This window comes from Dasypus novemcinctus, chromosome 12 (genome assembly GCF_030445035.2).
Source record: "Dasypus novemcinctus isolate mDasNov1 chromosome 12, mDasNov1.1.hap2, whole genome shotgun sequence".
Classification (NCBI taxonomy): domain Eukaryota; kingdom Metazoa; phylum Chordata; class Mammalia; order Cingulata; family Dasypodidae; genus Dasypus; species Dasypus novemcinctus.
Window position 1 is genome coordinate 37638178 of NC_080684.1, and position 22742 is coordinate 37660919.

Here is a 22742-nt window from a genome sequence, read left to right on the forward strand (position 1 = left end):
TACAGAGTCCCCAGCCACAAGACGACACATGCTCACGCACACATCACAGATGTGTCAGCGATCAGAGCCACATGCAGGCACAATGCCACACGTACACACCCCTGCACCCAAACACACCGGGCTTGCTCAGCAAGTACTTCTGAGTCATCATCATAACTAGTGGATGGTTTCTGCAGCTTTCTCGGTGGGAGGAGATAGGGGAGGCCAAGAGACCCAGAGAGACCTTCATGTCCCAAACAGGAAAGGCTGGGTCGGCAGAAACGGTGGTGTCTGGACGGGCGGTAGAGGGAAGTTTCCACTCCCCTTCTCTCCCCTTCCAGGGCTGCGCAGAGGGGCCAAAGCTAAGCCTATACTGCCCCCTGGTGTCTGAACTGAGCCTCACACCCCAGCTCCTCTACCTCCATCCCATGCCACCGGGCATGTCTGTGCATGAGTGCACGTGTTTGGGCCACCCAGGCAAGGAAGGATAGGAACAAGCAGAGTATGGCAGCTAGGACCTGGACTCTGGAGACAGGCTGCCAGGGTTCGGATCCTGCCAGTGCTGCTGAGTGCACAACTCTGGACAATTTCCTTTACCTCTTTGTGCTTCAGGCTTGTCTTGTCATCTTCTAAAATGGGGCAAATTGTCTTTACCTTATAAGGTGAGAATGAAATGTGACAATACACGTGAAGACTCAGAGCAGTGCCTGCCACATAGAGTAAATGGTAGGAATAAACCAGGCATGGGGAAGTTACCCCAAATAGGGGTCCCCAGATTTGGGGGTGATGTAATCACCATGAGGACAGAGCCTGTTGTGTGCGTGTGTGTATGTGCGGTTACTGGGTCTGGGGGGCAGTCCGACTGACGAGGAGGGAGAGCGAGGATGGGGCTGGCAGGCAGGGAACCTCTCCGTGGGCTGGTAGAGCAAGCAAAGCTGGGACAGCAGTGTGTGTGCACAAACACAGCACACGCACTTTGTCTGTGCCCCCAGGTGCACACTCTGCCTGAGGACATCCACAGACAGTAGCTGAATTCAGACTTCACCATCTAAGGGGTCTCAGGAGGGCCAAGTTCTCCCCCTCTCCACCTTGGGTAGGCAGAGGGGAAGGATTGAACTCTATCTCTGACTCTGGCTCCTTTCAAGGATGAGTAGGAGGGTGAGGAATAAGTACTGGTAGGAAAATAATATTTATTGTCTTCCTCTCCAAATGACTGCACTGAGGGAGAAACTGTGATGTCATGAAAAGAACCCAGAATTTAGAAACAAATCTGGCTGGGTCTGACTCCATTTAAGAGCTTTATAGAGGGAAGTGGGGGTGGCTCAGGCAAATGAGCTTCCACCTACCACATGGGAGGTCCAGGTTTGGTTCCTGTTGCCACCTGGAGAAGATGAATAAGACAGCGAGCTGAAAGGACAGGCTGGTGCAGCAAGCTGATGCAACAAGATGACATGGTGAGATGACACAACCAAGAGGTACAGCGAGGAAACACAATGAGAGATGCAACAAAGCAGGGAGTGGAGGTGGCTCAGGCAATTAGGTTCCTGGTGCATCCTAAAAAAGAGAAGACCAGCACACAACAAAGTAGACATAGCAAATGCAGAAACAACGAGGAGGTGGGGAGAAATAAATCTTTTCTTTTTAAAAGAGCTTTATAGGGAAGTAGATATGGCTCAAGCAGTTGGGTGCCCACCTGCCACATGGAAGGTCCCAGGTTTGGTTTCTGGTGCCTCCTAAAGAAAACAAGCAAGACAGTGAGCTGACACAATGGGCTGGTGCAGCAAGATGATGCAACAAGGAGACACGAGGAAACACAATGAGAGACACAACAAGCAGGGAGTAGATTGACTCAAGCTATTGGGTGCCTCCCTCCCACATGGGAGGTCCCAGGTTTGGTTCCCGGTGCCTCCTAAAAAGAAGACAAGCAAACACAGAGAGTGCACAATGAACAGATACAGAGAGCAGACAGCAAGCACAAACAAAGAGGTGGGGAGGAATAAATAAATAAAATAAATTTTAAAAAGAAAAAGACCTTTATGACCACAAGTGTCAATCTCTGAAATGGGACAATAGTTATACCTATTTCACAGGGCTTGGACAAGGATGAGGGACATGAGGTGACTAGGGTGCAAAATTAAGAAGGCATTCATTCTCAGGTCATGTAATTGCAGGATTGGCCAGAAGACGTTCAGTAATGCACAACCCTGAGAGTGTGTGCCTCACTTGCCTTACCCTCCTCCTGGTCCTGCCATCCCTCTGAGTGGCTCTAAGGATTGAATGAGAAAAAGCATATGAAAAAAATCTTGTGGCCTGAGAACTGCAAGTGGCAACCCAATAGTGGGTAACAAAATCAATTTGGCAGGCCTTGACTATTACTTCTTTTAAAACTAAGTAGAATAGAATAGAAAATAACAGAGTGCATCACACAAAGGATGGGTATTGTTTCGTGAAATTTTTGTTCCAGTTTTATGTATGTGTCTAATCCTAGGTCATGATGTATTATTTTTTAAAAGATATATTTTTAGTTCATTTATTTATTTATTGCTCTCCCTTTCCCCTGCCCCCCCCTTTGTCTGCTCTCGGTGTCCATTCTCTGTGTGTTCTTCTGTGTCTGCTTGCCTTCTTGTCCTCAGCTCTGTGTCTCTTTTTGTTGAGTCATCTTGCTGCATCAGCGATCTGTGTGTGTGGTGCCACTCCTGGGCAGGCTGGCTTTTTTTCATGCGGGGCGGCTCTCCTTGCAGGGCACAGTCCTTGCATATGGGGCTTCCCTACACAGGGGACACCTCTGCCTGGCACGGCACTCCTTGAGCGCATCAGCTCTGTGCGTGGGCCAGCTCATCACACAGGTCAGGAGGCCCTGGGTTTGAACCCTCGACCTCCCATATGGTAGGTGGACGCTCTGTCAGTTGAGCCAAATCCGCTTCCCGGTTATGATGTATTAATAAAACATATTTCTTAGTGCAGGTTGTGTTTGAAAAAGTTTGAAAGCATCATTCAGATGTTGGTGGCCATCACCTGTACCTCTGTGTTGCTTTTAAATTATTTTATAGTACATCCTTCTACCCCAACAAGAACATAAGCTCCCAGAGGGTAGGGATGCATATCATGCTGCATCCACGGCCATGCAGCTAGAGAAGACAATATGCATTCTTGCCAGTAAGTACAACATTAGCTACCATTTACCGAGTGTTTACTCTTTACCTGGGACAGGGCTAGATGTTTGACATACACTGTCGTAAATAAGGACCAAACTCATGGGTGGATTGATTATAGGAGCTCAGTAGATTTCGCAGGCAAGTTGAGTGGGTGCCACGTTCAGGAGAACGGGGTAGTGGCCTGGGATTTGTGGAGGACCGAGGGATTGAAGGGAGAGGCCACGGAAGAAGCGTGGGCAGTTGCTGTGGACCCCTCACCAGCTCTGTCTCCCAGACCTTCGCCAGTCTTTCCACATTTCCACGCACCTTGAGGGCACTCATCACTTAGAGGAAACAGAGGCCGTTGGTTGGGAACTCCCCCCGTTTCTTGCCTTCTCCCTACCTGGTGGCACCTGCACATCCCTGCAGGCTCAGAGGAGAAGGCGACTGGGTCCCAGGTCCTGCCCAAGGCGTGCTGGGCACCTGCGCTCAGAGCCCCTCCCTGCTGCCGCCTCAGGGCTTGTTCTCTTAGTTATACCCGCAATCCCCCAACTCTCCAGCCTCTCACTCTGATTAGTACAGATCTTTACCATCAGTATATAAACATGTTCAAATCCCTCCCACCTTTAAAAAGTAAAAGCAGGAAGCGGACTTGGCCCAGTGGTTAGGGTGTCCGTCCACCATATGGGAAGCCCGTGGTTCAAACCCCGGGCCTCGTTGACCTGTGTGCAGCTGGCCCATGCACAGTGCTGATGTGCGCAAGGAGTGCCCTGCCACGCAGGGGTGTCCCCCGCGTAGGGGAGCCCCACGTGCAAGGAGTGCACCCCGTAAGGAGAGCCGCCCAGCGTGAAAGAAAGTACAGCCTGCCCAGGAATGGTGCCGCACACGAGGAGAGCTGACACAAGATGATGCAACAAAAAGAAACACAGATTCCCATGCCGCTGACAATAACAGAAGCTGACAAAGAAGAACACTCAGCAAATGGACACAGAGAACAGACAACTGGTGCGGGGGAGGGGGTAGAAATAAAATTAAATAAATCTTAAAAAATAAATAAACAAAAGCAAACTGATACACAACAAACAAAACCAAACCTCCCAGAACTTAGGTCCAGTTAATTCAACAAGCATCTGTGGCGTGTCTGCCCTCGTGTGCTTGCAGCTGAGGCGAGTCATCAGACCTGTTAACAGCCGATGATGCTCCAGGGTGATCAGGGCTGTGATCCCAGTGAGCACAGGGCGCCGTGGGAGCACATGGGAGGGGCACGTCAGCCACGTAGAGGCTTGGGAGATCATGGAGCCTTTCCTGGAGGTGCTGCTTGAACTAAGTCTTGAAGGAAAAATAGAGTTGTTCAGGCAAAGAACAAGGGGAGAGTTAAAGCAGAAGAGGAACTGCCAGATGCAAAGGCATGGATAGCTGTGGGAGGCTGGTCCGTTCTGGGAATGGCAGGAGTTGGCAATGCAGAGCCATCAGAGGAGTCAGGCACACGAGTAACTTGAGATTTACACCGTAGCAGCGGTGTCGAGGATGGTTTGAAAAGGACCAGTCTGATGCCAAGAAGCTTCCCAACAACAGAGGAGGGTGTATGGTGGAGGAGTAGAAGGGAAGCCTTGTGGAATTGAGGCTGGTTAGAAGAGGAGGTGAGAGGCAGGTGGGTAAGGAAAGAATGGAGTCAAGGAACTGGAAGTCTCAACCAACTTAAAGACCAGTCACCCTGCAAGCCGGGGCTGCTGGGAGGGTGTGGTGCAGGGAGTGGCTTTGGGAGTGAGGCTTTGGCAACATAGAGGTGAGTCACTGGCGCTGCGGAGGCCAAGGAGCCCAGAGGTCCGGACGCTGGCTGGACTATCTGCATGAACACAGAAGCCATCTGGGTTTGCAAAAGACCTGAGGTGGACAGGGAGACAGTGAGTTGGGTGCCACAGTCTTCAAGCAGTGGGGACATGTGACCAGTACATCAGTGGATGACCACAAAAATAATAAATAACATTTGGTGAGGGTTTGCCGTGTCACCTCAATCCCTACTTTAAAAATCTAAGCATTGTACATGTTATTGTACATCTATACTATGGTATAAAACTGTGCTGCCCAATACAGCAGCCACTGGACACAAAGGGCTAGTTATTTAGTTATTTTTATTGTGGGGACATATACACAACACAAAATTTCCCATTTCGACCACTTCCATGTGATACTAGTTATATTCACAATATTGTGCTACCATTACTACCATCCAGTACAAAGTATTTTGCATCATCCCAAACAGAAACTCTGCCCGTTAAGCAGGAACTCCTCGCCACCCCCGCCCCCACCCTGGTAACCTGAAATCCACTTCTGTCTCTGTGAATCTGCCATATCAATGGTATTGTAGACAGTATGTGATATGAGGGTCTGGATTATTTCATTCAACATGATGTCTTCAAGGTTCATCCATGTGGAGCCTATAAACATGTGGCTGTTTAATTTGAAATAAAAAATGCAGTTCCTCAGATGGACTAGCTGCATTGCAAGTGCTCAAAAGCTACATGTGACTGGAGGCTACCGTCTTAGCACATCGAACATTTCCTTCGTCGCAGAAAGTTCTGTTGGATAGCACTGATACTCCTCAATTTATAGATGAGGAAACTGTGGCGTGGAAAGTTGGATAACTTGCCCAGGGTCACAGAGTCAGTACGTGAGAGGTGAGATTTGAGTCCGGCTAGTCTGGCTCCAGCACTGTCACCCTTGAGCAGGGTGCTATGTGTCTTCTCAATGACAGGTGAAATAGCTGACCTAAAAGAAGAGGAATTTTAGGGCTATTAGGACAGACACTGATGATGCCTACGCAGCAGCCAATCCCTTCTTCTTTACTGGCAGAGTCTGGATTTGTTCAGGTGCCCAGCTCCCCTGTATTCAGGAGATGAATCTGCAATGGTAGCCAACCACCTTAGTTCCATTCCCCTGGCCAGCGACCCACTCCTGGCCAACAGGACCTTACGGGGCTCCAGGGAGAGGTTTTGCTCTTCCTGAGTGTCTTTTCCACACACAACACCTGAACGGCTGCAACCATATCACAACCAAACGGGAGATACCACCTGCCTCTGAGGATAGAATAGCAGTGTGAAGAGGTAGGAAATCTTCGATGAATCAGCCAGCCCTGGACCTGCTCTAGAAGTCCTCACTGTCCCAGCTACTTTCATTGGGTCTTCTATTTCACTCCAAGCATCCTAACTGGGACCTTGGTGGAGCCATCATGGTTATAGGAAAAGGAGAGCTCAGAGTGGGCTACCTGCCTCGTGCTCCCACACCTGTCTTGTGCACATGGAAGAATAAGGCTTAGCTCATTAAAGGAAGCGTGTCCTCAGGGAAGAGCCAGCTTTCAGGCAAGCAAAAGGGCAAGGGCAATCTGAGCTGAGGACGGCCAAGGATTTCATGCAAGGAGGGCGGTGCGAAGCAGTGTAGGGTGGTCAGGAAGAGGAAGCACTGGGCTGAGTGGAGAAGGGGGGACGCCCACCGAGCCTGCCAAGGATGACAGGATATGCTGCAATGGGGGGGTCAGCTCATCTCAAGGCTCCAAATGGAGCCCTGGGGGCTATCAAAGACTTAAAGCAGCCAGCAGACCTCGACTCCACAGAAGGTCAAGCAATAGCCCTGGTGGATGGGCCAAGTCAAGTCTCTGTGGATGGAGCCAGCTGTGGTTAGGATTGAGGCTCTGCGAGGAAGTTCTAGCCCTCCAAACAGATGTCTAATTACCATCTGGCTGCCTCCCTTCCTCTTCACCTGTGCAGCCAAGCTTCTTGGGGACATTATCCACATTCACTGTCTGCCCTTTCTCACCTCCTCAGTACACTGCCAACTGGTGGTTACCCCTACCAGCCCAATGAAACTGTTCAAACCCACGTCACACATGCCCACCCCTCCTAGGCACTGCGAATGATGGCACACCTTGTCCTTACCTTGTGGACCTTGCCTCAGTTTTCAACACTGTGCACCTGGTTGGCTTCCGTGGTCTGTCTCTTCCCTGGTTTTCCTCCTGCTTCTCGGGGTGTTCCTTCTTAGTCTCCTGTCTACACAAACTATTCTTCCCATGTAATCTCATCTACAGCCAAGGCTGCAATGTTCCAGGGGCAAGGTGGCAGAGTGTGGTGGTTAAAACCATGGTCTCTGGGGCCAGACCACCTGGGTTCAAATTCCTGCCCTACCGTTTGGTTGCTGTGTGACCTCAGACAGACTGTTGAACCTTTCCCTGCTCCAGTTACCTAATCTGTAAAATGGTAAGAATAATAGTATCCACCTTTTAGGGTTGCTGTTGTAAGGGCTAAGTGAATTAATTTAAAATAAAACCCTGCTATTGATGCCTTTTTGAACATCACCACGTTACCACGTTCAAGTCCATGGAGAGCTCAATGTCAGACAATCCAGCTTCTGACCACATTTGCTTCTCCTCCTTTGTTCCCTGCTTCAGTAAATGAAACCACAGATGCCCCTAGTTGCCCAGGACAGAAACCTTGGAGTCATCTTTGACCAAGTGATTCTCAACATAGACTGCATATTAGAAGCACTGGAGATTCTGATTTATTTGGTCTGGAGTGTGACCTGGGCATTGCAATAATGAACAAATAATTTGTTCATTATTTGTTTACAGTTTAATAAACACTCTGAGGGAAATGGATGTGGCTCAACCAACTGGGTTCCCATCTACCATACAGAGTTAGATTCCCAGGGTCTCCTGGTGAGGGCAAGCTGGCCCACACAGTAAGCTGGCCCACACGGGGTGCCAGCCCATGTGGGAATGTGATCCCATGCAGGAGTGCCGCCCTGCATGGGGATGCCACCCCACGTGGGAAAGCCGCCCTGCACAGGAGTGCCGGCCAATGCAAAGAGCTGGCACAGCAAGATGACACAACAAGAGACACAGAGGAGAGAAAATAAGACGACATAGCAGAACAGGGAGATGAGGTGGCGCAAGAGAGTAATCGCCTCTCACCCACTCTGGAAGGTCCCAGAATCGGTTCCCAGAGCCACCTAATGCAAATACAAGCAGACATAGAGGAACACAGCAAATGGACACAGAGAGCAGTGAGTGGGGGGATTGGGGGAGGGGCAGGGAGAAATAAATAAAAATAAATCTTTAAAAAAAAAACAAAAACGCTCTGAGTTAAAATTTGCAACCCGTGAAATGAACAAATCTTAAGAATACATTCACTGAATTCTGACAAATGCATACACTTGCGTAACCCAATCCTCAGTCAAGATATAGATCATTATCCCCATTCCATACCCACAGGGGGAACCACCATTTTGGTCTTTTCCTATTGTAGATTAGTTTTTGACTGTCCTATAATTCATGTAAATGGAAAAGGCAGGATTTACTTTTTTAAAAAAAATTACCCCCCCCCATTGTTTACAGTCACTGTCTCCTCTGTCTATTCATTGTGTGCTTGTCTTCTTTTTTAGGCGGCACCAGGAACCGAACCCAGGACTTCCCATGTGGGAAAGAGGCACCCAATGGCTCGAGTCACCTCTGCTCCCTGCTTATTGTGTCTCTCATTGTGTTTCCTTGTTGTGCCTCTTCACTGTGTCATCTCATTGCATCATCTCATTGTGTCAGCTGCTTGCATCAGCTCACTGTCTTGTTCGTCTTCTTTAGGAGGCACCAGGAACCGATCCCAGGACCACCCATGTGGTAGGTGGGTGCCCAACTGCTTGAGCTATATCCACTTCCCAAAGATTTACTTAACATATTTTTAAGATTCACCCATGTTGTTACACGTATCTTCAGATTGTTCATTTTTATTGCTGAGCAGTATCCCATTGTAGAGATATACAGCAGTTTATCTTTTCTTTTAATGATGGATGCCTGGGCTGTAGCCAGTTTTTGGCTATTACGAAGAAAAAGTTAAGAACATTCTTGTTCAGGTATTTGTGTGAACATATGCTTTCATTTCTCTTGGATAAATAAGTAGGATTGGAATTGATGAGTCATAGGGTAGGTATATGCTTAGTTTTTCCAGTTTTAATTTTTTTTTAGAAGGTACTGGGGATTGAACCTGGGATCTGGTACATGAGAAGCAGGTGCTCAATCACTGAGCTGTGTCCGCTCAGTTTTATAAGAAACTGCTACATATTGCTCCAAGGTGGTAGTATACTTTACATTCCCACCAATGATGGATGAGAGTTCCAGTTACTCTACATTCTCACCAACATTTGGGCTTGTCAATTTTTAAAAATTTAGACATTTGTTAAGTGTGGTTTTAGTTTGCATTTTCTTTCTTTTAACTTTTATTTTGACTTATGGGACAGTTGCAAAAATAATACCAAAAAACCCATGACTATTACCCTTTCTATTAAACTTTCGTACATTTGTACTGGAAGTGCTAGTCAGAGCAATTAGGCAAGAAAAAGAAATAAAAGGCATCCGAAATGGAAAGGAAGATGTAAAACTATCCCTCTTCACAGATGGCATAATCCTATATATAGAGAAAATCCAGAAGAATCTACAAGAAAGCTACGTGAGTAATGGTATAGAATTAAAGAGTGCAGAAATAAACCCAAACATCCAAGGCCACTTGATTTTTGACAAAGGAGTCAAGTCCACTCAATGGGGAAAGCATAGTCTCTTCAACACATGGTGCTGGGAAAACTGGATATCCACATGCGGAAGAATGAATGTGGACCTATATTTCACTTCATTTACAAAAATTAACTCAAATGGATCAAAGAGCTAAAACTATAAAATTCCTAGAGGAAAACATAGGGAAATATTTTTAGACACTTGTACTAGGCAATGGATTTTTAGACTTTACACCAAAGGCACAAGCAACAACAATAAAATAAAGTGGACTTCATCAAAATTAAAAACTTTTGTGTTTCAAAAGATATTATCAAAAAAGTGAAAAGACAACCTATGAAATGAGAAAAAAATATTTGGAAGTCATATATCTGGTAAGGGCTCAATATCAAGAATATATAGGGAAGAAATATCAAGAATATATAGGGAAGCGGATTTGGCTCAACGGATAGAGCATTCGCCTACCACATGGGAGGTCCAGGGTTCAAACTCCTGACCCATGTAGTGAGCTGGCCCAAGTGTAGTGCTGATGCGTGCAAGGAGTGCCATGCCATACAGGGGTGTCCCCCACGTAGGGGAGCCCCACATGCAAGGAGAGCCGCCCCACATGAAAAAAGTACAGCCTGCCCAGGAGTGGTGCCACACATGGAGAGCTGACGCAGCAAGATAACACAACAAAAAGAGACACAGATTCCTGGTGCTGCTGACAAGAATATAGTGGACACAGAAGAACACGCAGCAAATGGACACAGAGCAGACAACTGCGGGCGGGGGGGGGGGGAAGGGGAGAGAAATAAATTAAAAATAAATTTTAAAAAAGAAAAAATATATATAGGAAGCAAATGTGGTTCAAATGGTTGAATACCCACCTCCTACATGGGTAGTCCTGGGTTCGGTTCCCAGTGCCTCCTGAAAACAACAACAAGCAAAAAAACAAAAATGCCAACTCAGGTAAGCTGATGTGGCTCAGTGGTTGAGTGCCAGCTTCCCACATAAAGGTCCCAGGTTCAATCCCCGGCCCCTGGTACCTCACACACACACACAAAATATCTAAAACTCAATAACAAAAAGACAAACAACCCAGTTTAAAAATGGGCTAAGAACTTGAATATGTATCTCCAAAGAAGATACATAAATGGCCAATAAGCACATGAAAAGATGCTCAACATCATTAGCCATTAGGGAAATGCAAATCAAATCCACAGAGAGATACTAACTCATATCCACTATTGAACAAACAACAACAACAAAAAACTAGAAAATAAGTGCTGATGAAGATGCAGAGAAATAGGAACCCTAGTACATTGTTGGTGGGAATGTAAAGTGATACAGCTACTGGAAGAGAATGCCCAAAAGAACTGAAAGCAGGGACTTAGACAGTTATTTGTACATCACCGTTCACTGCTGCATTATTTACTACAGCCAAAAGGTGGAAACAACCCAAATGCCTATCAGCAGATGAATGGATAAACAAAATGAAGTATATACATACAATGGATTATTACTCAGCCCTAAAAAGAATGAAGTTCTGATATATTTACTACAGGGATGATCCTTGAAGATACCATGTTGAGTGAAATGTCAGTCACAAGGGGAACAGATATTGTATGATTCCACTTACATGAAATAACTGGACTATGCAAATTCATACAGACAGAAAATATAATACAGGCTACCAGGGGTGGGGGGCAAGGGGAGAGAATGGGGAGTTAATGCGTAATGGATACATGATTTTCATTTAGAGTGATGGGAAAGTTCTGGTAACAGATGATGGTGAAGGTTGCACAACACTGTGAATGTGATTAATCTTGCTGAATGGTCTGCTCGGGAGTGGTTGCAATGTGAAAGCTTATGTTCTACACTTTAAAAAAAAAAAGAAGAGTGCCTAAACAGACAATGACAATTAAATGCAATACATGATTCTGCACTGGATCTAATAATAGAGAGGAAGAAAGGCCCAAAAAGATATTCCTGGGACAATTTTAAAAATTGGAATACAGACTGTCAGCTTTATATCAATGTTAAATTTCTTGAACTTGATAACTGTACTTAATATGGCTACCTAAGTGAATGTCCTTGTCCTTAGGAAATGTACATGGAAGTATTAAGTGTTCAAGGAGTATGATGTATACAACCTACTCTCAAATGTTTAGAAAATAGATAACTAGATAAGCAGAGGGATAGAGAGAGAAAGAGAAAGAGGAAGGAAGGAAGAGAGGGAGGGAGGGAACGAAAAATGGCAAATGTGGTGAAATAGTAAAAGCTGGTAAATCTGGGGATCTGGGTGAAGGGTATGTTGGCAGTCTCTGTATGAGTTTTTTATTATTTTTGCAACTCTCCTGTAAGTTTGAAATTATTTCAAAATAAGAAGTTAAAACACACATACACACAAATAGAGAACTCCAGTATACCCCTTACCCAGATTTACCAACATCTAACATTTTGCCACATTTGTCCTCCTTCCCTCCCTCCCTACTCCCTCCTTCTCGCCCTTCTCATATATCTATCTCTATCATCTATTTTGAGAGTAGGCTGCATATATCATGCTCTTTTATCACTTAATACTTATATGTATATTTCCTAAGAACTAGCATATTCTTTTTTTTTTAAGATTTATTTTATTTATTTATCCCCCCCTCCCTTGCAGCTTGCTTGCTGTCTGCTCTTTGTGTCCATTCGCTGCTCATTTTTTTGTGTCTGCTTGTCTCCCTTTGTTGGGTCATCTTGCTGTACCAGCTCTCTGCGGGTTCTCCGCGGGCACAGGCCAGCTTGCCTTCACAAGGAGACCCCAGGATGTGAACCCAGGGCCTCCCCTATGGTAGACAGGAGCCCAATGGATTGAGCCACAGCCGCTTCCCTAGCATATTCACTTTTGTAACCACTTTAAGTTCAATGATCAAATTCAAGAAATTTAACATTGATATCGGGAAACGGACTTTGGCCCAGTGGTTAGGGCATCCGTCTACCATATGGGAGGTCCGCGGTTCAAACCCCAGGCCTCCTTGACCCGTGTGGAGCTGGCCATGCGCAGTGCTGATGCGCGCAAGGAGTGCCGTGCCACGCAAGGGTGTCCCCGCGTAGGGAAGCCCCATGCGCAAGGAGTGCGCCCGTGAGGAGAGCCGCCCAGCGTGAAAAGAAAGAGCAGCCTGCCCAGGAATGGCGCCGCCCACACTTCCCGTGCCGCTGACGACAACAGAAGCGGACAAAGAAACAAGACGCAGCAAATAGACACCAAGAACAGACAACCAGGGGAGGGGGGGAATTAAATAAATAAATAAATCTTAAAAAAAAAAAAAAAAAAGAAATTTAACATTGATATAAAGCATGTAGTCCATATGCCAAGTTTTTCAATTGTCCCAATAATGTCCTTTTGGGCATTTTCTTCTCCATTATTAGATCCAGTTCAGATCATGTACTGCATTTAATTGTCAATGTCTCTTTAGTCTCTCTTTTTGGAATTGTAATTTGTCTTTTCTTGATGACTAAAGAAGTCAAACACTTTTAATGGGCTCATTGACCATTCATTTATGTTCTTTTGTGACCTAACTGTTCAAATCCTTTCCCCATTTTTAAAGAAATATTCGTGTTTTTATTACTGTTATAGGAATTCCTTATATATTCTAGATACAAGTTATTTAGCTTCCTTTCCATTTTATTGATGGTGTCTTTTGATGAGCAAAAGTTTTTAATTTTTATGCTTAATTTATCTTTTTTCTAATTATTGCTTTCTATGATTTAAGAAATTTTTGCCTACTTTCAAGTCATGAAGATATTCTTCTTTATTTTAATCTAAAAGCCTTATGACCTAGCTTTTAAGATTTAGGTCTAGGGAAGTGGATCTGGCTCAATGGATAGTGCATCCACCTACCACATGGGAGGTGTGGGGTTCAAACCCAGGGCCTCCTGACCTGTGTGATGAGCTGGTCCACACGCAGTGCTGATGTGTGCAAGGATTGCTGTGCCATGCGGTAGGGGAGCCCCACGTGCAAGGAGTGCGCCCCGTAAGGAGAGCCACCCAGTGCGGAAAAAAGTGCAGCCTGCCCAGGAGTGGTACTGCACACATGGAGAGCTGACACAGCAAGATGATGCAACAAAACAAGACACGGATTCCCGGTGCCGCTGACAAGAATATATGCAGACACAGAACACACAGTGAATGGACACAGAGAGCAGAGAGCAGACAATGGGGCGGGGGGGGGGGGGGGGGGGGGGCGGAGAAGGGGAGAGAAATAAATAAAAAATAAATCTTAAAAAAAAGATTTAGTTCTATGATCCATCTTGAATTAGTTCTATGATCCATCTTGAATTAATCTGTGTACAGTCTGCAGTAGAGGTCTTTTTTTTTTCCATATGGATATCCAGTTGTTCCAACACCATTTGTTGAAAGGCCATCCCTTTCCCCCATTGGATTACTTTGATTTGTCAAAATCAAATGACCTTTAAGAGTGAGTCTATTTCTGGCTCTCTAGTCTGTTCCACAGATCTGCTTGTCAATCCTTAAGCCAGTACCACACGCTCTTGATTACTGTAACTAAGTCTTGAAGTCAAGTGGTATAAATCCTCTAGCACTGAGATTTTGTAAACTCTCCAGTTGATATTAATGTGCACCAAAGTTTGAGAACATTCTAATGTGAGCCAAAATTCCTGGGCCCAGCTTTCTCTGCCACCATCTTCTAGACCTAATGAAAAACCAATTATCATACTTGATCCTACTTACTTAATGCCTCTAGAAATCTTCTCTTCCTCTCCAACTCTATCAGTGGTGCATTAGTTAAAAACTTTCTCACCTGGCTCCCTCTCTCTTCCAGAAAAATCCTTACTGTGGCACACAAGGTCCTTTGTGATACATCCAGTACCCTTCCGAAAAGTGCCTTAAACATCAGACATACCACATTTGCATTTCTTCAAATGTGATAAGCTTTCTCATGCCTCCAGTGTTCCTTTTCTGCCTATCCTCCTTGCTGCCTGAAACACCATTTCCTCCTGTCCTCACTTGTCATCTCCTTCCTCTCTTTCATCATTTATTGTGGCATCATGTGCCCTGCTCTGCCCTTCACCCTTATCTGGACTAGGTGTCCTTCCAAGTTCTCAAGGCCCTCTGAGCACGTCTCTCTCATCGGCATCAGGATACTGGGTTGTAACTGTTAGTCACCTCGCTGAGCAACCCCACTAACCTGTGAGCTTCTTGAAGGCTGTGTTTCCATTGCTTGTCCCTAGTGTCAAGCAACGTGCCCATCACATATGAAGTACCTAATAAATGTTTAATAAATGAGTGAAACCTGGCCTGAAATCTGTACTGTGATTTGGGGCAGATTCCTTCATCTCTCTGAGCCTCTATTTCCTTATCTACAAACTGCAAATAACACCTATGTCACAAGGTGGTTTTAGGACTGAAGTAAACTAATCTGTATAAAGTCCACTGCGTGGGGCTGGCATATGATAAGCCCTCACGAAGTCCTGGTTCCCGTCCCTCTTCTCAGTTTCCACCAGACCCTTTCCAGATACCCCTTCCTACCCACACTCCTCTAACCGGCCACTAGGCGGCATGAGTCTGCGGCCTGACTTGGTCCCAGAGCTGCCCCTTTAGTGCCCCAATCCAGATTCTGCTACACTCAGGCAGGAAAGTGGGGAGGGGGTTTAACAATTTAGTGGGGGGAGAGGGGGTCCAAAAAAGGAGCTATCCTCTTTGCACACCAACTTCTTTGCCCGCTCTCATCATTCTAAGTATCCTGATCATGGATTGCAAAGAATTCCTCTTTGATTTCCTACTATGTTCATTATCCCAAGAAACTGAAATCAGAGGAAACTTCTTAAGAATAGAAGGGGGGAGAAAGAGAAGAAACTGAGGCAGAGAGGACCTGAAAGATAAATCGTATAGTAGAAATATGGGGAAGTGAGATGCCTACAGTCACATCGCATTTGACATCAGTTACTTAGGGACTGTCTCTTCTCCCAGGACAGGCACCCCTCGTCCTAAGACTGCTGCCAGCCTCCTTCCCTGCCGATCAAGCACTCCTAACCCTGGGTGGATATGAAGAAATAAAAGACATGGTCCTGGCTCCCAAGTTTATAGTCTGTGGTGGGCAAAGGACCCACACAATGAAGTGCTAAACTCTGGGGTACTGAGGACACCTTGAGTCCAAGCTTAGAATAGGATAAATGGGCAAAGCAAGAATAACAGGAGCTCATCTGAAGAGGGCAGAGAGAAGCTGGGGGAACAGCATAATTAAAGGCTCAGGTAGAAAAAGGCATTCATTCTTTCATCTTAGAGATACACGCCCTCAGCAATTCACAGATTGGCAATAACCCAAGTGCCCAAGAGACTGTGGAGTGTCCACGCAAGGAGAGTCCAAGTGGCTAATACAAAGAATGATGTGTAAGTACGATACAGAAAGGAATCAAGATGAGTTCATTGAAAAAAAGCAAGTTACAGAACAGTATATATTGCATGAGCTCATTTGTACTATTTAAAGATACTCATTTATATTTGTCTAACGTTAAAAAAAAAACTCTTTCAGGAAGGAGCTGGAGAACTGTTAGTGGTGGTTCCTCTGGGGCTGAGAATGGGAGTGTGGAGAGCAGCAAGTTTGCTTTTCACCTTATACCTTCCTATATGCTTTGAGTTTTTAAAATGACTAACATGCATTATCTTTTCCCAATACAAAGTTAATAAAAGTAAACGTACATTCACATTCAGGAGATAACAGGGAGAGGTAAGCATCGATACGCTGGCTGACGCCAGCTTTTGGAAGGCCATGACTCTCCGGGAGAAGCGTCCACATTTGACTCAGTTGGCCACAGACACCCAGCAGGAGGCTCACCAGCAAGGACCAGACACCAGGAAAGCAGAGTTGTAGGAAGATTCACTGGTTTGAGAAAGGAAAGGAATGCAACTGCCCTGCCCCACAGCCCCATCTGGCCCGAGTCACTCCAGACATCATTTTCCTTTGGACCTGATTTCCCTGGGACAGAAATGTGGGGAGGGGACGCCGGGGGAGGGAGGAATCTAGTAGGCAGTCACTAAAATGTATTTACTGCGTCCCTGCCATGAGTTAGGCCACAAGGGCTGCATACAAAGATGAATAAGACCCAGTCCTGCTGGAGAACCTTTCTCTCGCAGTGGAAATGGAGGAACTCTGAGATGGTATTTCGGAGGAAAAAATGACAAGCCTTGAACACACTCTTGCAAAACTGCAAGGAGGGCCGGAAAGAATCCCTGGTCTGGGGAAAGGTCGAGTTCCTTCTGGATTCCTCTCCTGCTCGAACTCCCACTAGCAGAGGGTTTCTTCACGCTACTCCCCTTTCTGTGGGACCAGGGGCCTTTCTTGGCTAGAGTTTTAGGCAGCGAGAAGAGTGGGGCTACTGTAACCCACCTCTAAAGCCAGCTTCTAGCAGCCAACACCGCCTGTCCGCGGTCCCTGAACTCTGATTTCCACACCCGCAGAACGTCAGATGTCAGCTATCAAGGTTGCGGCCTTAAGATACCGCCCAGAAGGGGGCAGTGGCCAGAAGCCCCTCCTCGGTCTCCGGGAAGCGCCCGGAGCCTCCGGGTCTCAAAAGTAGCATTCCCCAAGCCGGGTCCCTCAGCAGGCACCCCCGTCGAACCCGAGGCTCGGAAGCGGAGGTGCAGAGTTCCTCATCTCATTCCAGATCCCCGGTGCTCGGAATCTAAAACCCTGGCTTTGTGGGGTGCCAGCAAGAAGGTGAAAAACAAAAATCAAAAAAACAAAAAAAATAACCCCAAATGAGCCTCAGCCTCCCGGGGCGCAGGGGGGTGGCCCTTCCCCAACCCCACCCGCTCATGACTCACCGCCCTCCCAACCAGGGCCTGCCCCTCCCGCGCGCGGTGCCAGGCGAGCCGGGCGCGGCGCGCGCTAAGGTGGGCTCCATCCCCGCGGGACGGACAAGCTGCGGCGTGTCCCCGCGGCTGTCCCTGTTTACTCCGCGGCCCGGAGCGACGAGGGGCGGGCCCGCGCGGCCCCTCCCCCGCCGCCCCCTCCGGGCAGGCCCCAATCCCGGCCCCGGGATTCCCGAGGCCCCAAATCACAGGCGGCCTCTCGGCCCCGCACCTTCCCCGCCGACCGGCGGCCCCGCCCCCGCCCCGGGCTGGGGAGGCGCAGGCCGGGTCCCCCGAGGAAATCGGGCCTCGGCCCCGAGCGCGGAGCCCCGGACCCCCGCCCCCAGGGACGGCGGCTGAAACGCTCGGGAACGACGCGGAGTTTCCCCCAGGAGCGGCTCTCCTCGCCCACTGCCCGAGCCCCCTGCCCCCGGGCAGCTCCCTGGAGCGCGGAGAGAAGGCGCATGCAGGGGAGCGCGCACTCCGGGTCCTGAGCCGACCGGCGGCCCCCCGGGACCCCGACGCTCCGACCGCTCTCCCGAACTCCAAGTCTCGCCGCTCCTCTGACTCCCCCTCCCCAGGGCAGCGCGCCAAATCAGCGCATGCGCACTGACGGGATTGCCGCGTAGCTCTTTCTACCCCCCTCCCTTTTTCTGTCCCCGCCCCTTACCTCCCTCCCTGCTCTCCCGGTCCCCTCCCTCTCTCCCCTCGGCCCCCCCGCGGCACCTCAGTCCGGGGAACAGCGGTGCGAGCTCCGGGCTCGTGCACTCAGGAGGCGGAAACGAGGGGACCCCCCAGAGCTCCATCAGGCCCCTTCCAAAGGCTCCCCCACCCGGTCCACGCCCCCCACCTCCCCCTTCCCCCCTCCCCGCCTCCTCCCAATTGTGCATTTTTGCAGCCGGAGGCGGCTCCGAGATGGGGCTGTGAGCTTCGCCCCGGGTGGGGGAGAGAGGAGCAAGGAGAAAAGCAGGGGGTGAAGGGTTTGGATTTGGGGGCAGAGGGCGCACCCCCGTCAGCAGGCCCACCCCAAGGGACTCCCAACTCTGCCTCTTCACCCACACCCTTGGTGCGCTTTGCCAAAGGAAAGGATAAGAATAGAGGAGGAGAAGAGGGGAAGGAGGAATAAGGGGGACCCCCCAAATGGGGGGGCGAAGACGAGAAGTAGCAGGAACAGAGGGGAGGGGGCTGCTGCTTGCATCAGCCCACACCATGCTGACCCCGCCGTGGCTGTTGCTGCTGCCGCTGCTCTCGGCTCTGGCCGCGGCGGCTATCGAGGGTGAGTGAGATTCCGCGGCCCCTTTGCACCCCTGGGGACACCCCCTCCCCAGCCCCCACTCCTGCGTAGGGACGAGGAAAGGAGACGCGGGAGGGGGTGCCTTTTGTTATCCCAATCCAGCTGACACAGCAGCGGCCCGACTGGGGGCGGGGATGGGGGTAAGATTTGGGGGGATGGGGGCCCTGGGCAAATGATGCTTCCGGGACCCCCCAGCCCAGACAAAGACCAGAGGCCTGGGTAGGGAAGCGAGGGCTCCCCCTTTCCCACCCTGGGATCCAGAGGCCTTCTCTTCTTATCTCTGGCCAGGGAGGGCCTCAGCACCCCCTCCCCAATCTGAATTGTGAAGGAATCCTGATTTCCAATGTGCGGCTGCAAAGGGGGGGGGTGGGGGGAGGCTTCTGCAGTGGCCTCTGAACCTGGAGGGGGTAGCAGGGCCAGGGATGCCCCGCTGGGCAGAGGGCAGGCAGGCCCCACAAGGCTGTGGGTGGGGAGAGAGGGCCCTGGGGAGGGCCCCCTGCTTGGGTGTGGAATCTGGGCCCGGGAGCCCAGGCCTGGAGGCCCGGGTCCAGGATCCAACGGGCTGCCTGCCTGGGTTCTGGAGTCAGCACTTCCAGTCTCAAGACTTCTACCACCAGCCTGGGGAGAGCTGCGTTGGGGGGCTAAGGGGGTGCAGGCAATGCTTTGTGACTTTGGATTTTCCTTCTTAATGCCTGGGAGCTTTGAGAAGAGAAAACGTCAGATGTCATCACTGGGGAAGGGTATTGGAAAATGGCCTGGAATGCCGGGGCGGGGGCGGGGGGCCTGATTTCTCCCTGGCTTCTGGCTTGATCACAGTTTGGTCTAGAAAGAGAGTTGAGGTTGGGTTGGGGTGCTGCCTATGCCACTGCCTCTCAATTCTCTGAACCTTTGGTAAATGTGTTTATTGATCCCACCCTCCCCCAGCCGTACATCCACACTTTGTATACTGCAGACTTAGGCTTTGGCTAGAATGAACTGTGGCCCTTTGGGGAAATGGGTGTCCTCGCTTGCCTTTTTCTATCAGCTGTGGTTTTTGTTGTTGTTGTTTTTATTTCCTTTTTACTTGTGAGTCACTGGTTCAAGTCTTCCCCAAGATTTGAGCTGGGGCCATGGGGTTGGGCTGGGTCCAGCCTCTGATCTGAGAAAAGAGTGGAAACTCACCTCTTCCTGTGGTACGGGGACAGAACTGGGCCGAATACCAGCACGCAACAAGCAATTGCCCTCCCCCCCCAACCCCTCCTCCATCTTCTGTGTTTTGCCAGGTTGGGATTGGGAAAGTTTTTTTCTGAAACCAGATTATCTCTCCCTCCCCTTCCCTTCCCCCAGCTTGCTTCAATTGGGGGAGGGGTTTATGCCCAGACTATTTCAAAGTATACTCAGTGGCCCTCAGTGACACAGTCCTGGGGACCCCCCTCCCACTAACTTGACTATCTGCCCAAGAGGAAGAGACTCTGCCCTGTGTATCCTCCAGACCAGCCCTCTCAGCCAACCCTTCCCCATGAATCCCTCAGTCATGCAAGGTCTTTCCTCTGGTTCTCAGCCCTGTAGGTTGGAAGGGGAAACTGAGGCATGGAGATTTGGGTGTAACAGCTTCTGGGAAGGGATGGAAATATATATATATATATATATTTTTTTTAAGATAGAACAGGAGAAAAAAGATCCATCAGGAACCCCATGAAGGAGGGTGGATGGGGTTAGGCAAAGCAAGGGGATCTCTGTGCAGATAAGGTCACTGGCTCCAGGTAGCTTCACTTCTAGGGTTCTAAAGGGGCATAGCTGCCACATCAGTTTGGTTGGTGGTGGTTGAAGGAGGGAAATGGGCTAATAAATTCGTAACTATCTCCCTACCCTTACTTGAAACCTCTATGCCTTTTCCTGCTGTCGCCCCAGCTCACACTGAACTCTATCCAAAGTCCTAGGAGGAGGACCCCTCCCCAAATACACACTGACATTCTCACCCTGGGAACCACGGTGTGAAAAATCAGGACCATCCCACTTGGGGCTGGGGGTGGGAAAGGGTGATTACACAGAACTGGGTGGTGGTCAGGTTGGGCTCTATCCAGGGGCGGCCAGTGGGATTCCCCTTATCCCTCCCCCACCCTCAGGCTTCGCGGGCACAGACTCTGAACTTTCTCCCTTGCTTTCTAGAGGAGGAAACCTCCTGGCCTGAGGGTACCGAACTTGGAGTCTATCCTCCCCTTCTCCTGCCATGGAGCAGCCCTGGGGCCCTTTGCTAGCTCTGCTTCATCTGTCTGGACCCACCCCAGAGTCCTGCTCTCTGGGGAGCAATGTTGGTTCCCATTAGTACAGTTGCTGCTGGGAAGGGTGGAGAAACAGTGGGAGGGCGAATGGGAAGAGGGATTATGGAGGGTCTGGCCCAAAGACGGGGAATATTTTGTCCCGGGGAGAGCAGCCCCAGGCAGCCTTGGCTTGGGAGAGAAGGTTGACTTCTTTCTCTCCTCCTCCTCCTCTCCACATGGCCCCTGAGCCAGCTGGAAGGCAAAGTGGGCGGTTGAGTACATTATGGGGCTACTTGAGAGAGGGATCCACACCCGTCTCTCTTCTGGCGGGATCCAAATCCTTGACCGTGCCTGCTCAGCCTCATCCCTCAATGTGGGAGGTGCAGGACATTCATTCTGGGGTTGGAGGAATGCTTTATTGTTGGGGGCTGCATCACTTGACTGCCTTTTCTTCCAGTCCTGCTTGCCTTCCCTCTCCCTCCATTTTCTCCATATCCCTGACCCCAACTGCTCTCCCCTCAGTGGACCTCCCAAGGGTGTCGGCCGGGCCCTTGGCTAGAGCCAAATCCTGTCCAAATCCCCCCACTCTTCAAAACTCCTTGCTTCCCGCTGGAAAGTCCTTCCTTATTCTAACTCTCCCTCCTGCTGCAGTCTTAGCCTTTGCCCCTCAAAACCCCAGGTTACCCCACCCCCACCCCTTGAGCTCCAGCCTTCAGGGGCTTCTAGCACTGGATTGGGGGCTAGTGGCTCCTGAGGAATCTGGGTGCAGTTGAATGGGACTGCACAAGGGTCCCTGACCTGGTACCCTGGGTGCCGGGGATGAGCCTTTGGGGAGCCCAGTTCCCCTCCACCCCTCTCCCCCATACCCCTTGTCCGAGATTTCAGCCAGGTTAGCTGTTTCCTGAATTGTTTGGAGAAGGAAGCAGTTGACTCTGGAGTGCTTCCTGGAGCAGTGGCCCCTGGCACCAGCGGGAAACCACCCGGGGAGAGAGGTGGGAGGTTTGGAAGTGCGGTGGGAGGAGAGGCAGTTGTCCCTCCTGCTCCCCCAGGGGAGACCAGTCGCTGCTAGGCCTTATCTTCCCTGGTGGAGTTGCTCCAGCCTCTGTCCCTCCCTATTCTGCGGGAGGCGGGTTCCGTTCTGGGTCTGCCTTGGGTTGGACAAGCTAGACCAGGGCTCATGTCCCAGCCCAGGGCACATGCTGCCTCGCGCCCTGATCTCAGGAGGTTGTCGTTCTCTGGGTTCATCCCAGGGCAACTGTGTCATCGTCTTGGCAGCCTCGGAGCTAAGATCCTTCCTGTCTTTCTCGCCTCTCTCCTGTCTGTCTGTCTGTCGTTGGTTTGAGCCGTCTTGGCCTCTCGGAGCCTCTCGTTTCCCCCGCTCTGGGTTCGGCTCTCCTATTGTGGTGTTGCCTGCCCTGCCCCTCGGTCTCTGTCACTTGCCGTATCTGTCTCTGCCTGTTTCCATCCACTTCCATCCAGGCCTCTTGGTATCCTGAAAACTACCTGGAGCAGGAGTCTATCCCGGGCCTTCCTACCTGCTCCCTGGCACCCCTCACCATTTAAAGTTTTTCTTCCTCTCCTTGGCCTGACCCAAGAGGGTCCAGTTCAGCAGTGAAAGTTCCCTCCACTTCCCTCCAATTCCTCTCTCTTCTTCCCCCTCTGCTGATATTTGGGAATAGGTGTCAGAATGTTTCTGGAAGAAGGGGACTTG

The 22742-nt window shown here is 49.5% G+C and overlaps 1 protein-coding gene across 1 annotated transcript in view; it reads left to right on the forward strand.

Annotated features, from left to right (window-relative positions):
- The first annotated feature begins 18207 nt into the window (after positions 1 to 18207).
- The window catches only part of LRP1 (LDL receptor related protein 1), a 79303-nt gene continuing 74768 nt past the window's right edge, over positions 18208 to 22742 (forward strand). The window contains exon 1 of the mRNA XM_058308298.2: positions 18208 to 18773. Within this exon, the coding sequence (XP_058164281.1) occupies positions 18638 to 18773 (136 nt within the window). The 5' untranslated portion in view covers positions 18208 to 18637. The remainder of the gene's footprint in view (positions 18774 to 22742) is intronic.